The sequence below is a fragment of the Polypterus senegalus genome, chromosome 14 (assembly GCF_016835505.1).
Source record: "Polypterus senegalus isolate Bchr_013 chromosome 14, ASM1683550v1, whole genome shotgun sequence".
NCBI classification, from domain to species: domain Eukaryota; kingdom Metazoa; phylum Chordata; class Cladistia; order Polypteriformes; family Polypteridae; genus Polypterus; species Polypterus senegalus.
The window spans coordinates 99879318-99895415 of NC_053167.1; the positions used below are offsets into that span (position 1 = coordinate 99879318).

A 16098-nucleotide genomic window follows, 5' to 3' on the forward strand; every position below is an offset into this window, starting at 1 on the left:
GTTGATTTGAAATGTGACAGCACCGCGGCTCAATTGATTGTGTAGCTGCCTCATAGCTCTAGGAAACTGGACTTCAATCCCAGCCTGGTTGTTGGATATTTGCAACTTGCATGTTCTCCCTATTTATGTGTGTTTCTTTTCAGGTATCCACCTTCAGCCCAGAATATGTGTATTTAGTTAATTGGTCACTTAGACAGATGTTGGATTTTATATATATATTGTGAGATACGCTCGGACACCATCAGACTGAGGCCACATCTTTATCAAAAAGCACACGTTTATTTACAACAAAACACTGTCCCGCACAGCACACAGTGCTCCCAGCACCAACTACCCTCAATACGGGCCTCTCTCTCACTGTCCATGGGCTGCCTTTCCTTTCTCCACGGGAGCTTCGTCCTGCTCCCACTCCCAACTCTCGCTCTATGATTGTAGGGAGGCAGCCCCTTTTATTCCCACCGGGATGTGCTCTAAGTGCCTGATGACACTCTTCCGGCCGCACTTCCTGATGTGGCGGAAGTGCTGCTCTTGCACCTGGAAGCACTCTAGGCATCCCTGGAAGGATTCCTCCATCTTCCCTGGTGTGGTGGAAGTGAACATTTCCCAGGCTCTCTGAGGCTCGGGGCACCCCCTGGCAGTGGCCAGTGTCCCCAATGGGCTTGAGCCTCCTTGCTCCTCTCCCTTAGTCCCCTCAAAATCCAGGGCGGTTGCCCCGTCGTGGCCCGGGGGACGTATAAGCCACCTCCTGGTCCTTCCAGGCGTCCCGGCTGGGTCTGTCCCCCAGCGTCCTGTGACAATATATATATAGAGAGAGATGTATAAAATCCAACGTCTGTCTGTATGTCTGTCTGCTTTCACAACAGAACTACCTAATGGATTTAGATTGGGTTTTCTTCTATAATTTGCTTGAACATTCCAGTTGATTTTGCAACTTCTCTCATCGCACTAAGTATTATAGTTCGCTTGAGGTACCGTTTTATTTGCATGAATCCGAGAGAGAGGCTGCTGGCCAGTAGCCCTCCTCATTCACGTGCCAGCCTCCATTCAAGTCAGTCTACCTCTTGTCATGTGTTGAAGCGTACTTTGCCTACTCTTAGTTAGCGATACCTGTTTGTTCAACAGACATTATCATCTACAGATTATTGAGGAGTAAAATTTCCTGTTTTTGAGGGAGAGATCAGAGCTACATGTGTTTTACAGGGTAGCTGCTGATTGCCACAGATATCACAGCCACATGCTTTTCTCCTCATGCGGGGCATGCGCTCCCGTCAGAGCTGAACACAATTAGTTAGATACAGTGCCAACGTTTGACGTTGGAACATACTACCTTCTGCTTGGCCAGAAATTTTTTTTTATTGATTCTTAAAATTTTTCCTGTTTCACTACTACATAGGTGGAGCTGTGGGGGACAGCTAGTATATGCTATATGTTAAACCGCATCAGCAATATTCCAGCGTGACATGTTTGCATTTCCAATTTTGGAGTACTGAAACCTGCATTTTCTGTGGCTCTCCGTTATCAACTCTCTATCGACTAGATAAATCTTATAATGTGGTCTGACACGATGCTTATTTCAAATGCATATTTTGCAGTTCATTTTTTCACAAACACAGCTGCAATTTACTTTCAACTTCATACCAATACATTGTATTGTAACACATTTATTCACACTATCGATATAACTATGAACAACAGAGAGCACACACAGCACCTGTGCAACATATGCTTCTCTTTTATCACTAGTCCATTAATTTCTTATATATAATCTGATGTTACACAAAGATTTTTCCCTTGCAATAGCTTATGATTATTTTTAACAGTTTGCAATGTGCTCTCTACACATGCAACACACATTTATATCAGTGATATTTTCATAATGAAAACGGGAAGTAGAACTAAAAATATTGATTTACGTTTTACAAAAACGATAACTGAAATTAAGGCAAATAGAGAAACTAAAACTAGAAAAATTACTGCTAGATGAACGAACTAAAATGAAAATGAAGACTGAGTAAAAAAACAAAAAAACAGCAATAGTATTTTCGTTCAATCAGGTTCAGTCGTGCAGGTTGTATGTCACCCGGAGCATTCAGCTGTGTGGCGCTGTTCACTGTGCACTGATCTTGTACTTTGGGCTCACTATAGTCACGTGGCGCAACTTCCCTAAAAGACCGTTGTTTGTTGAGCACATTTAGTTCGGCGGGTTGAAGCACTAAGCACTTGTGGTTGACGATTTCAAGTTTTGCACAGATGTTTGCGGGTAGAAAGCGAAAAAGTAACGTGTGGAAATACTTTCATTACAGTGCAGATGATAATGAAAGCAAATGAAGCGTGCATAAAGAAGAAAAGAGTCTCAGAGTTTCAGTGCAGGGTCAGTACTTAGTGGAAGTCCAGCACTTCTCTGGCACCATGACTGCACTTCAGTACAGGGACGTGCGGTCAGGGGAGGCAGGCAGAGCCTCACCTGTCACCATGAAAAGTAAAAAAAAAACTAATAATGATAACATAAAATACATTTGTCTACTGGTCTGTGCTATAAATTTGCTTTCTGCGTGATTCCAATAATTTTTATCATTTTTATAGTCAAAATCACTGAATTTGCACATTTCCTGATCAAATACAGGGGAGACACGCGAGGTGCGGCAGCGATGAGACGAAATGACCCTCACCTCGGACTGCGCTATCCTATGAGGGGCATGCAATTGGCGCGTGTCTGTTGCTGTCTCTCTGTGTGTCGCCAATGTAACACATTTATTATAAACCTTGACTTTCCACAGCCTGGCTAATATCGTTTAATGAATATTTAGTTTTACTGATCGGACATAAAACTGCAGTGAAAAGACACAATGTAAAGCAGACAGTACCGTGTCGCACTGAAGGGGGCGGATGTGAACCCAACAGGTGCTGCTGCTGCTGTTCTTCTACACAAAGGTGCCAATAAATTAGCGATATCAGAAAGTCAAGTGCACTGCAGCGGTCTGTTTATTTCTCTTTTCTTGTTCCGACTGACTGCCAAAATGGAAGATTAAGACTTTTAAAGCTAAAGGGAAATAAGGAGGACTGTTACAAGGAACTGACGGAGATTTTCGTGGAGGAGGATAGGCAGATGGACTTCATTTACAAATAAACGTAGGACAATGAACGGTTTTCAATTTTATAGAAAATGGCTTCAGACTAAGAAAAAAATCCAATATTTAAAAACTAAATTTTGACCTTAAATAAAATATTCTTTTGTTTTTCTTGTTATCCTTTTTTGAACAGTCTGTATTAAAATTGATCAAATCATCAGAATTAAAAGCTTTTAAAAACAAATAAATATTTCAATAAAGGTCAAAGTTGAAATCCATTTTTTTGTACACCACTATATACTTTTGTATTTGTATTGAATGAGTATGAATTGTGGAATTGGAACGGCAAATTTAGAACACATGGAGGGTGCAGAGCAAATGCGCTCTCTCCGTTCTCTCTCGCCGCTATAAATGTAACGTTCTTTCTTAGCCAAATATGAATCTTATCGACGTGTGTGTAAAGAATGCTGATGAGATATGAAACATAACCAGTAGTCAGTGTGCATGCTGCCAGTTTAATAGTGAATAAGCTACTCTTTTGGGTTCATATATTTGTAAATCTCACTCTGAAGGAGTCAGTGCCACACCAGCCATGAGTGTAACCGCACGTCACTGCTTTAGTACTGGCAACATAAATTGTCAACATATAGTCAGTCTGCTGGCGCCAGTGGCCGAGGATCTTGTCTGTGCACCTGCATTACAGGCGGTCATCAAGCGAGTAATTCCACTGTGTGGCTATCAGTGCAACGGACGACGTTGCAACATGAACAAATCTCTCGAAATGCATCCTTGTTTGAAGCTTAACAGCAATGTGATTGCACAGACTGGTTTCTTGGGTTGAAACATTTGATCTTGCTGACAATACTCATTAGGCCACTTAATCTGTTTGATAATTGATAGTCAAGCTGTGTTCAACGGCAGTATGACATGTGAGTATATTTTGTTGACTGAAACATAACTTGCATTGAATTATGCGTAGACCAGCATTTGTGGTCTTGCAACAGAATAAAAAACTAAAATCGCACTAATATGATGTAAAAAGGCCAAAACTAAATAGAATAAAAACTACAATTTTAAACATAGAACTAAATTAAAAAAATTGTTGACTCTGCTGAAAACTAGAATGAAATAAAAATTAATTTTGTAAAATAAAGTAAAAACTAAAACTACAATTAACATCAGAACTGAAAAATCACTGATTTATATGTGTGACTGGGGTCTTTTTAGGAGACATTCCAGCTGTAGATGGTTCATCTCTCAGGGAAGCTTAACAAACGTACTATTGCTCTTTGGAATGACTACCCCTACTTTGATCTGTGCCTTCATGAAACATTGGATTGGTTTTAAAACACGACACTCTTATTTGTTCCCAACCACTTTTAAGCAAAATTCACTCATGTCTGTCATACTGTATAACACAGGGTACATCTGGCTACACTACATCAACACTACGAGAGAGTAAACCACTTCAAAAGTCGTCATGTTGGCTGTTGTGGAAATGCCTTAAGCCAGACTTGCATAAACTGCAATATATAAAAATAAAATTAACTAAGCAATACTTTCCTAAAGTAGCACCTTTTACATAGTTACTCAAGTGTGTTTAATCAGTAGTGAGTTTTTCATAAAGAAAGAAAGATTTTCTTTGTGTGGCACATACAGCATTTTTACTCTTTTTTAGGGATACACTCTTTCCTCGTTACATCTCTGTTTTATTGGCCTGCCACTGATTGCCTAAGGGTCTGCATTGCTTGCTGTGCTCCACTGGGCTCAGCTCATTTTCTTCAGTCTTGCATTCACATGTTTGGGTTTTTTATATCTACACTTCTGTCATTGTTGTTTTATGCAACATGAACCAGTAGAATAGCAAGACTTGAAGTGTTTCTTTAGTTGTGTTTGAAAGTTTCAGGGATTGAAGGTTGGAAATACAAGGTCACCTTGAATAGAAGAACCATATCAATACACATGAGTGCCCATGTGAGATTAAATAAACTACAGAGAGAAGAGCTCATCATGCATTCAATCTGAGCAACAACAAGGCACACAGAAAATGCAGTTTTAGATTTAATAAATGCAGTTAAGATGGCCTGTTCACAGGGAGCTGCTGCACAGGTGTTTAGGGTGAACTGGTGTCCATGGCCTGGAATTACATGTGCTTTTAGTGGTCTTTTTACGACAGCATAATATGAGAGTTAGAGAGCATGAGTGGAAGTCCCGGGGCCTGGTCACTCACTCGCTCAGTACAGCAAGTGACCACTGAAAGAAGCCAGCCACATAACTAGTCACAGTAGTTTCAGCAAGAAGGCAGGACTGAAAATTATTAAACAATTTGATTCAACTTGCCCTCTCTGTTTGTCTGGAGCAAATTTTGCAATCAATTTTTTAGCCACTTTTACTTTACCAATTTCGTTCAACCTTTGTTTGTATGCTGATCTCCAGTGACAATGCAATATTTCACCCGTTTTGACCCGGGATCTGTAAGTTAATTACGTCAAATTTAAATTTCTCATTTACGTATATATTGTACTTTTAGCGAATACACATATACTGTATATACAGTGCTTTTTACCAACACACATGTATATGAAAAATTAGCAGTGTTGGTCAAGTGATTAGCGTGTTGGACTTTCAATCAAACAGTCAAAGGTTCAAGATTAATGTAGACACATTGATTTTAAAAAATCATTTTGATTAATTGATAGTGAAGTTTTCTCAAATTACTTCAATATGACAGTTAAGCAGCATTGGTCAAGTGGTTAGCATATTGGACATTCAATCAGATGGTCAAAGGTTCGGGACCAATGTTTTTTTTTAATTTTACCAATTTTTTCATCATTTATATGCAAATTTGTCAAAATACTATTTTCAGTGATTTGGCGAAATTAGCTTAATGGATAAAGTGTTGGGCTTCTTTAAGAAAGATTGACGGTTCGATTCTCCAGCAGACAACCATACATTTACAGTACTTCACATGTGTAAGATTTTACCGTGATTAGGATTTTCTGAAATGAGAAATGAACCTTAAATTTCATTTTAAGATCATAGGTGTGATTCCACTCTGTCACTAAAGTAATTTCTGCAAAATCATCTTACCACCAAAGTCAAGGTTTTTGTAACATACTGTGTATTGTGTGGCATTAGAGTGGCTAAAAAACACATTTAAAAAAGAGTTTTAAGTGACACGGTTTTATTTTAAAATGCATTAAAATATAAAAAATATATTTTTTTCTTGTACTAAGATTTTGTTGGTCATATGTGACTTAAAATTAAATCTTTGGGTGCCCATAAAAGAATGAATTGAATTCAATTAAAATACACAAATTGATTCCAAAAAATAACTCTTACAATTTGAAAATGTATTCAATTATAACTATTATCCTACATGCTTTAATCAAATGTTATATGATGTTTCATTTTTGTTTGATAGTTAAGCTGGTTAGAAATTTCACTTTACCAAACCTATACATTTTAATTGAATTAAATTCATTTTTTATAGATGCCCCAAAATTAGATTTTTACTCACATATGACCAACCAAATCTTAGTACAAGAAAAAAAATACTTTATAGTGCATTTCTGAATAAAATAATGTCACTTAAAAATCTTTTTTTATATATCATTTTTTACTTACATGCCATACATAGGTGGGGTTAGGATTTTAGATCCGCCAGTGTAACGTTTTCTCTGCAGCATTTTATGAACCAATCATTTCAGGAGGAAAATGAAAAAGTGTTTTGGCAGACCAAGTAAATCTCCCAGTAGCTGCAAACTCAGAGACTCCCACGTCAAACTATGCAAACACAGATGATGTCAATTTTTCTTAAAAACATACAAATGTTAATTTCTGTCTTCAAGAATTAAATCAGTATTTTTGTGGCTGGCTTTGTGGAGGTCTGATGAGGGTCCCCCGTCACTTCATGATGGCTTCCAATACTCCAGTGGATACTATAGAAAAACATCAATGACTTGCTTAATTAAAGGTGCAACTGTTTAATTTAGGCATGTGAGGATATTATTGATATCAGACTGAAACCCTTGACTAGAATCCAACTTTATAATGGCAGTTCCACTAGTAGAAAGGTCTGGAATTTAGAATAGGGCTCAGGGTAAATGAATAAATCTATTTTTAGAGGAGATTATATTAAACATTGAATTTTAAGACAGGACAATTCGTCCCAGTAGAGAAAGCTTTGGTGTGTTAATGCAGGAAGAAAAGTCTTAATATACAGATGCCACTTAGCATTGTGGGTAATTAATTTAATCGTTAGCACATTTGCTGTGCTCACTTCAGAAACCCACTGTGGAATATTTGTTTCATGCAACCTATGCTCATATTATCACTCTCACTGGATAGACTGTGCTACTGCTCTCTTTTAACGCCATAAACGCTCTGCTTTAACTTACCCTCCCTTATGTAAATACTGTAGATGTTCACAATAAATAATTATTCTTTTTTTAATTAATGCTCTTATTCTATGACTTACCTCTAGATCAAAAAAGTCACAGAGGGGAATAAAACCAACAAAAGCTGGTTCTTTAGAGAAATGAGATAAATCTAAATTCAAATGATAATACCATCGGCAAAGCCAGAAATTGCAAAGTGGGTGAGCCTGGTAACAAACTGGGTGGGCAAGAAATTTAATGGATGCAATAATGTAAATTTTATAATATTAATTTTTTTTTTTCCTATGGGAAAATTAAATATGTGTTTGTCCAATCATCTAATGAATCCACATAATCAGATTTCAGATACGCAATGGTGGCAAAAATTACAGGGAACTCTTACACACATTCACATCCACTTTGGGTTGTGGTAGGAAAACCAGAATATTTGGAGAAAACCCAACATAGATATAGGGTTTATACTGTGCCATGGCAGTGCTGCCTGTTTCTTTACTATGCTGTATATGTGATACTAAACATTTATTAGTATTTATAAGCAATTATAAATTTAAGCAAAATAATCATTGTGGTATGTGGTCAAAATCTGTGCACTGTGACATGCAGTGCCTTCAGAAAGTATGTAGACCCCTTCATCATTTTCACATTTTGTCATGTTGCAGCCTTATGCTAAAATCCTTTAAATTATTGTTTCCCTTTAGAGCATTGAACATTAGAACAATCTTCCAAAATAACATCAAGTCTAGTAGTAACATCAAGTCAAGTTTCCTCATCAAACAACACTCAGTAATGCCCCAAAATGACAAATCAAAAACTGGATTTTGGAAATGTATGTAGATTTATTATAAATAAAGAATTGAAATGTCACATTGAAACAAGTATTCAGACCCTTCACTCAGAACTTTGTCATAAGGCCAGATTAGTAGAATGTTGCAGTGTTGGCTGTCCTTCTGGAAGTCTCTACTGTTTCCACACAGGCTCTCTGGGGCTCAGCCACAGGGACCATTGGGTTCTTTGTCACCTCTCTTACCAAGGCCCTTCTCCCTAATTGCTCAGTTTAGGCAGGGATCCAGTTCTAGGAAAAATTGTGGTTGTTCCAAACATATTCCAGTTAAGTATTATGGAGGTCACTGTGCTCTTAGGAACCTTCAGTGCTGCAGAAAAAAAATCTATCCCTTCCAGAAAGTTCTACAGCTAACTTGTTTGACCTCATGGCTTGGTCAAACAGTTTCAACTATGGAACCTTCTATAGACAGGCGTGGGCCTTTCCTAATCATTTCCAGTCAATTGAATTTACTTCAGGTGGGCGTCAAACAAGGTGTCAAAACATCTCAACGATGGTCAACAGAATGGGATTCACCTAAGCTGAATTTCAGGTCTTATAGCAAAGGGTCTGAATACCGTACCTGGGATATTTAAGTTTTTATTTCTAATTAATTTGCAAAAATTCCTAACATCCTGTTTTCAGTTTGTTCATTTGGGTTATTGAGCACTGTTTCATGTGGAGAAAAGAATAATTTAACTGGTTTTAGTATAAGGCTACAACATTACAAAATGTGAAAAAAGCGAAGGAGTCTGAATACTTTCTGAAAGCACTGAAGATCTATCTATCTATCTATCTATCTATCTATCTATCTATCTATCTATCTATCTATCGATCCAGTGTATACATTATGCTGTATATATATATATATATATATATATATATATATATATATATATATATATATATAGTAGGCATAGTAATATTCATTTTGAATTCACTATGCGACTTACAGAGGTTGGGCAGAAGTGTGCAAACCTCAACTTCATGTGTTGTCCTCAGTTTAATGTCTTGATAACATCAACAGATGACTGTGATAAAACTGAAAGTATTTTAGGATTATGTGTGTCACGCATGATAGTGTTTCTTCCCATCAAAGCAGGCATGCATGAGTCAACTTAGAAAAGTATTGCCTGATATATTTTCTGTGTGATGTAAGAGCATGCTGTTTGTTTGAGTGTGTAGGAAAAGACATTTTCCTTAATTTTATAACTAAAGCCATTTCCATTGCCTCCTCCTTTCAGAATCACATCGCCTTCGCCGAAGTTACATGACATTGAAGTGGACATCTGCTCCCACACGCATTGGACATCATCCCTTTTCACAATTCAGTCCTAGTAGTTGGAGTCAAATTCTAATCCTTTTTTTTATTCCACTCTTTTTCATCACAGCATCTCCAAAAACTTCAGTTCACAAGCTGAAAAATGTAAATGGAAAGCTGTAAGCGATTATTGGAGATGCTACCCATGTATCCTAATTTGCACAGGTTGAACTAGAGAGACTTTTATTTCGAGAACTCATAAATGTGTCAGTTTGTCATTTAATATGTCGTATGTAATTTATGTGAACAGAAGACACCCTTTTATATAACGAAAGCTGTGTATATTCCTTTACGTAGAGACATAATTAGGAATCTTCAGATGACAGCAAAAAGATACAAACAATTACAGGTGTGACACTGTGGCTCATATCCTCATAGATCTTCATTAATTTTGCTGATGTATCTTTTTGTCCAATCTACGATCAAATCATTATTGAATTCTACTGTAAATTAACATTTTCTATTGGCTTATTTCCATCAGGAGTTTTTAGAATGTTGCTACTGGACTTTGAAAACATCTCTTAATTTTAAAGTGAGCTTTTTCCCTATAATGAAGATCAACCACCTTACTTTGGTTAAATGAATTATATTCCTGCGAATGAGATAACAAATATTGCACATACAGAGCTTAACTGAAGTTCTATGCCAAATGGTAATGTATTACTGGTCGTATTTAGATTTTTATTAATAACCATATGTGAAAGCATTACATAAGAATGAAGTCTATCTTGCAAAAATGCTAAAATAAGGTAGAACTGGATTTATGTGTGTCTTTTTAATTATATCTCATATTGTAAACTCAGAACAACATTTTCCATTGTCAATCAATTCCCAATCAACTATGACAGAAGTTGAATGAACTCTGTGGTGACTTTCATGCCGTAAATGTTCTAAAGTTCATTTTGAATTTTACTTGCCAGTTTCTGTGTTTGCTGATGGCACTTACTGTATATACATGTTGTACTTTTCTTTTACTGTACAGTAGTTCATTTTTACCAAATCAATAGTATTCATATTAGATCTGCATTTCCCTTAATAAATGAGTCAATTCAGTAAATGACACAATCGCTCACAGCAGCAGCTATGCTGATACTGGCACAGCCAAATCATTTTCATGGTTTTGAAATTAACAAAAAAGAATTAAAAGCAATAATGTTAATAAATATGATCCCATCTCATCAGATGTCTCCTCAGTGTTTTTAAAATGCCATTTAATCTCTTTTAAATCTGTCTTGCTAAAAACTGAATACATTATTAACATTCTCTGATGCTGCAACAAAGTGGTACAGCTGCAGATAAGGATAAAAATAGAGTATGTGTTACATTTATGCACTTATGGAAATTATAAATACTGTATTAGCTTTTTTATTACTGACGTTTTATTTTAAATCACAATGGTAGGTATTGCTGTACTGTATGTATTTGTGTTACACCAGTATCCTAATCAGATCAGTTTATTACAATAATAACAACCTGTTTTATTATTTATCGGCATTCCTGCACCAAACCAGTCTATGGACATGTTTGTTTGTTGTTTGTTTGTTTCCATATTTGCATACACTGTTAAACTGAACATCTTGCAGTTGAATTTTTAATGATCTCAGTGTAGTTGAGAGCTTCCTTACAACCTGTTCTGCATATATAAATTACTTATTTTGATGTTATTATAATATAACTTTGTTGCATTATTGAAAAATGTATTGTGTTTATCCTTTCAATTTCTTGTTTTTTTACAGGTGCATATTTTGATTTTCTGATTTTGTCTGTTCATACACTGTAATCCTATGGGATTGTAACATTTCATGCTATTTATTTTTAAATGACCTTTTACACTGTAGATAGAAAATGAAGATTCCCTAGTTTAAAAACCTCTTTTTAATAAATAAGTCAATAAATAAATAAATATATATATATATTTAAAGGACATCTTGTGTGTTTATTAATTTGATACAAAATGATATCTCCTTTGCTGTTTTCCTTTTTACCTTGAGGGGAGACACACAAAGCTTTCGTCTGCCATGACTTTTTAAAAAATGGTATCAAGTTGAGAAATCAATGTGGCCGCTTGCAGAGGTGTTTGAAAGTAAACACTCCCAGTCTGTTCCTCCATTTTGTATTTTCCAGTCCAGCGTTTCTTGGACCAAAGCCTGTCCTGGCTGGCACAAGGCAAAACTCCACCCTGGTCCATCGAATTCATTCACAGCACGCCAACACCACTAGTCAAATGGACAGCGTGAAGAAACTAGGTGAACAAGAACAATATGCACACCCTACATAGAGGGCAACCCAGCTGAGTATATGCATAATTAGACAAGCTGAACACTTTAGGATTAAAACATGGAAGGATTTAAATATATGTTTACTAAGAAGGAGACAGCAAGTATGATTTTACTACAACAAATTATGAACTATTGTTCTAGCATTTTAATCTAAGTGCGGCGGCATCTGCTAATTTAAATGAATTACCCAGGCAGTAGAAGCAAGCATCCTTTACATTATGGCAAATCTTGTTTTACCTGAAATCACGCTCCTTTAAATTATAACTGCTAAACGGATAGAAATTGGCTGGCATTGTACACTCATTGATCAAATTATTAGGATCGCTATGCTAATACTGGGTAGGGCCTCATTTTGCTCTAAATCCAGCCTCAGTTTTCATGACATGGATTGCACAAACATGCTTTTGAGATTCTGTTCCATGTTGACATGATTGCACTACACGGCTTCTGCAGATTTGTCAGCTGCACATTAATTCTGCAAATCTCCTGCTATACCTCATCCCAAAAGTGTTCTATTGGATTCAGATCCGGTTAGTGGGAAGGCCACCGTAGAACACTCAACTAATTGTAATGTTCTTCAAGCCAGTTTGAGGCAAAGTTTCCTTGGTAACATGGTGAAAGATCATCCTGGATTAGAGTTCATTAGAACGGGTGGGCAACTTTGATCCTGGAGGGCTGCAGTGACTGCTGGTTTTCGTTCCAACACAATTGCTTAATTAGAAACCAATCTTTGCCAGTTTCAGACCTGTATTATCATGGAATTTCCCTCCACTTGCCCTTTTACCTGTTTCCTCAAAGGTAAATGTTCTCATCAAGTTCGTTATCGGGTTGGTCTACTGTTGCACTTTAAGATGAACACACACACACACATAGATAAACACACACACAGACCCTAACCACAACAGTGCTCCATGAATGACACACACACGCTGATTAACCCTTAGCACTTTAAACCACACAAGTGCTATAGGAATAACAGCCTGTCATTCAGCACTTCAAGAGACTTACTTATTTTCGGCATGAACAACAATACGATGTTTTAGTGATATCTCAGACCTAAATATTACTTTTGGTCTACAAGAATACATTTAAACATACAAAGACTCAGCACTCTTGACTATAGGCCATTCATCAGCCAAGAATACCTTCTTTATCGTATCTGTCCCTTCTGTTGAGTATAGCGCTCTTCACTCTCAGCCATATAAACCTTGCAGCACAGAAATAATGGCAAAAATCCGGCTGTCACCAGGTGCTCAAAGAAATCTAACTTATTACTTCAATCACTCTAGACATTAAGACAAAGCACTGAAAGTTAAAAGCAGCATGGTATTTATTACAATAATAATAATAATAATACCACAAGAACAAAGAATACTAGAAAATATCTGAATATATATAGTCTTTAGAAAAAGCTTACGAAAAAGTTACAGATGACAAGGATGAATGTCCCAGGGAGGCGTTTGATTTAGCAGTCGGTGTTCATGATGCCTTTCTGACGACCAGGGCCGTCTTCGTCCGTTCCTCTTGCTTCTCTCTTCTTCTTTCCAAACCAAGACATATTTATTATGAAATGTCAAGCCTTGGTTTCACAACACATGCACCTGATTGGCTGGCTGTCCAAATGATTGATGAATTAATTCAATGTCCGTTTTCCCACACAACAAAACCTTTGATGTACTCGGAGGCATCAGTAGTTCTTCCTGTCCTAGGCCATAAAGCAAATTGTTGTTCCAGATGTCCATCCATCAATAGCCTGAGGTATCAGCTCAGCATCCTTTCCCAGGCTATAAAACCAAATTAGCACGAAGCTATGAACAAGTGTTATAAAAGTAAGGTGTAAGGGAAGAAAACCTGCTTTAATTTGTTAATTTCATCTGTTGTCTTGACTTGAACAAAATATAATGGAAACCAAAATGTACAGATTTTATACACCATAACAAGACCTTATTTAATTTTATGGCTTCTTACACAAGGGCTCGCCAACTCCAGTCCTGGAGGACCACTGTGGATGTAGGTTTTCATTCTGACCCTTTTTTTAAAGAGTGCTCAGTTTGTGCTGCTAATTAACTTCTTGTGAATTAATTTTAATGGACTTGTTTTTTACGATTTGTTTCCCTGAATTTCTTCATCGTTCCTCTGAATTGCTCCATTTCTTTCCTTAAATGGCATCCAAACACAAATGAAATGTAAAGTGAGTCAACTAACAGAAGGCCAACTAAGTCAGCGCCTCAAACTCCAACCAATTTCACTCCAACCTGATGGTTAATGTGGTGTTGACTCTTGTTGTTAATTAAACTCGTTCTTTAATTCTGTGGCTTGTTGCTGCTCTCATTGTCTAATAGCAGACATTTTCAAAATTGTTGATTTTCTCTTTTCTAAGAGCACACTGTTCAAATGTTTTGTGGACCTGAGCAGATCAGCATTCCTTTCTTTATTTTCAGATATTATATGATGGACACCAGTTGGTTTTGGCTCATTTTGTATTTCATTATCGTTTGGCTGATAATTAAGGAAAAAGAAACAATGAAGGGCTCTGAGTCTTCAAGAGCAAGTAAATTAAAATGAATTCAAAAGAAGTTCATTAGCAGCAAAAACAGGTCACTAATTAAGAAAAGGGCAAGAATGAAAACCTGCAGCCACTGTGGCCCTCCAGAACCGGAGTTGGCAACCCCTGTCTTAGACTGCAATCTTAGGTTCTTATAATGTAGATTTTTCCCTTTCCAAGGATATCATCTAAATGATTTGAAGTCTAAAATGGATCGTTTTCAGTCTGTCACGTTTTTCTCTTAAGCGTTTTATTAAACCAAATAGTGCCTGATGAATCCACACAGGTGTAATTGGAAACAAGTTAGATGGAGAACTGCGGGCTCCTTTGTCATTTGCATCTTATTGCCAATAAGGAGCCATTAAAAACAGTGAATGCAGCTGTTTAAGATGGAAATAAGCAATGAAAGGTGTGGAATGAAGCATCACTTGAGCAATAAGAGATTCATTAGCAATAATTGACTTCTCATTAAGAAACTGGGTTGGAACAAAAACTTGCCATCACTGTGACCCTCTAGGACTGACACTGCCCACCCCTGCATTAGAAGATGGGTGAATTATGGCCATGAAGGGATACACGTGGTCAACAATAATACTTAAATAGACTATTCAAGCGTTGATAGATTGGTATTAAAAGGCTCAAAGTGTGTCAAGACAACATTCCTTACATGTTACACCACTACTACCGGTCTGGAATACTGACACACGGCAGGTTGGGTGCATGGATTCATGCTGTTGGCACCAAATCCTGATTTTGCCATCTATGAACCTCAGCTGAAAGATCAGACAAGGCTGCGTTTTTCCAGTCTTTCACTTTTCAGTTTTGGTGGGCCTGTTATCCACTGCAGCCTCAGCGTTCTGTTCTTGGCTAATAGGAGTGGAGCCCGACATGATCCTCTGCTATTGTCACCAATTTAGCCTCAAGGTTTGATGTGTTGTGCATTCTGAGATGCTTTTCTGTTCACCACAGTACAGAATGGTTATATGACTTACCACAGCTTTTTGGTCAGCTCGAGCCACTCTGGCCATTCTCATTAACAAGATGCTTCTGTCTGCAGAACTGACACTCACTGGCTGTTTTTCTGTTTTTTTTTCGCCCTTCTGAATAAACTGTCATGAGTGCAACTCCTGGGAGATAAACAGGTACAGGAATACTGAAACCAGCACTTCTCCCATCAACTACTATGGTCAAAATCACTGGGATCACATTTATCCCCAGTCTGGTGTTTGATGTGAACATTAACTGGAGCTTCAGAGTCGTATCTGTATGATTTTATGCATTGCACTGCTGTCGCATGATTGGCTGATTCGATAGTTGCCTTGATAAGCAGGTGTACTGGTGTTCCTCATAATATGTCAATAGTTTTCATTGAACAGAAGGCTCACTAAACCAGAATCACTTTAGGCAGCTGTTCAGGCCACCTGTTTTATTCTCATTTTATTTAGTCTAAGAATAAGTTCAAAATAAATGTGACCAATAAATAACATCAAATATAGGCTGTATTTTAATTAATATGCAAAATTAAACCATAATGTACAAATTTGAAGAATAATATACATGTTCGTAGAAAAATATCCCTGCATATACTTGCATAGTTGATATGTTTTCATATGTAATATTTAAAAAGAAATGTGATTATTTTAGCAAGGAAATCCCTTTGTGGAG

At 37.0% G+C, this 16098-nt stretch overlaps 1 protein-coding gene across 2 annotated transcripts in view; it reads left to right on the top strand.

Moving 5' to 3' along the window:
- LOC120514965 (phospholipid phosphatase-related protein type 5-like) overlaps positions 1 to 11524 on the top strand; it is a 164185-nt gene extending 152661 nt beyond the window's left edge. For both annotated transcript variants that reach the window (XM_039735626.1, XM_039735625.1), the window contains one exon: positions 9533 to 11524. In XM_039735626.1, coding sequence (XP_039591560.1) covers positions 9533 to 9562 — 30 coding nt within the window. In that variant the 3' untranslated portion in view covers positions 9563 to 11524. The remainder of the gene's footprint in view (positions 1 to 9532) is intronic.
- The last annotated feature ends 4574 nt before the right edge of the window (positions 11525 to 16098 follow it).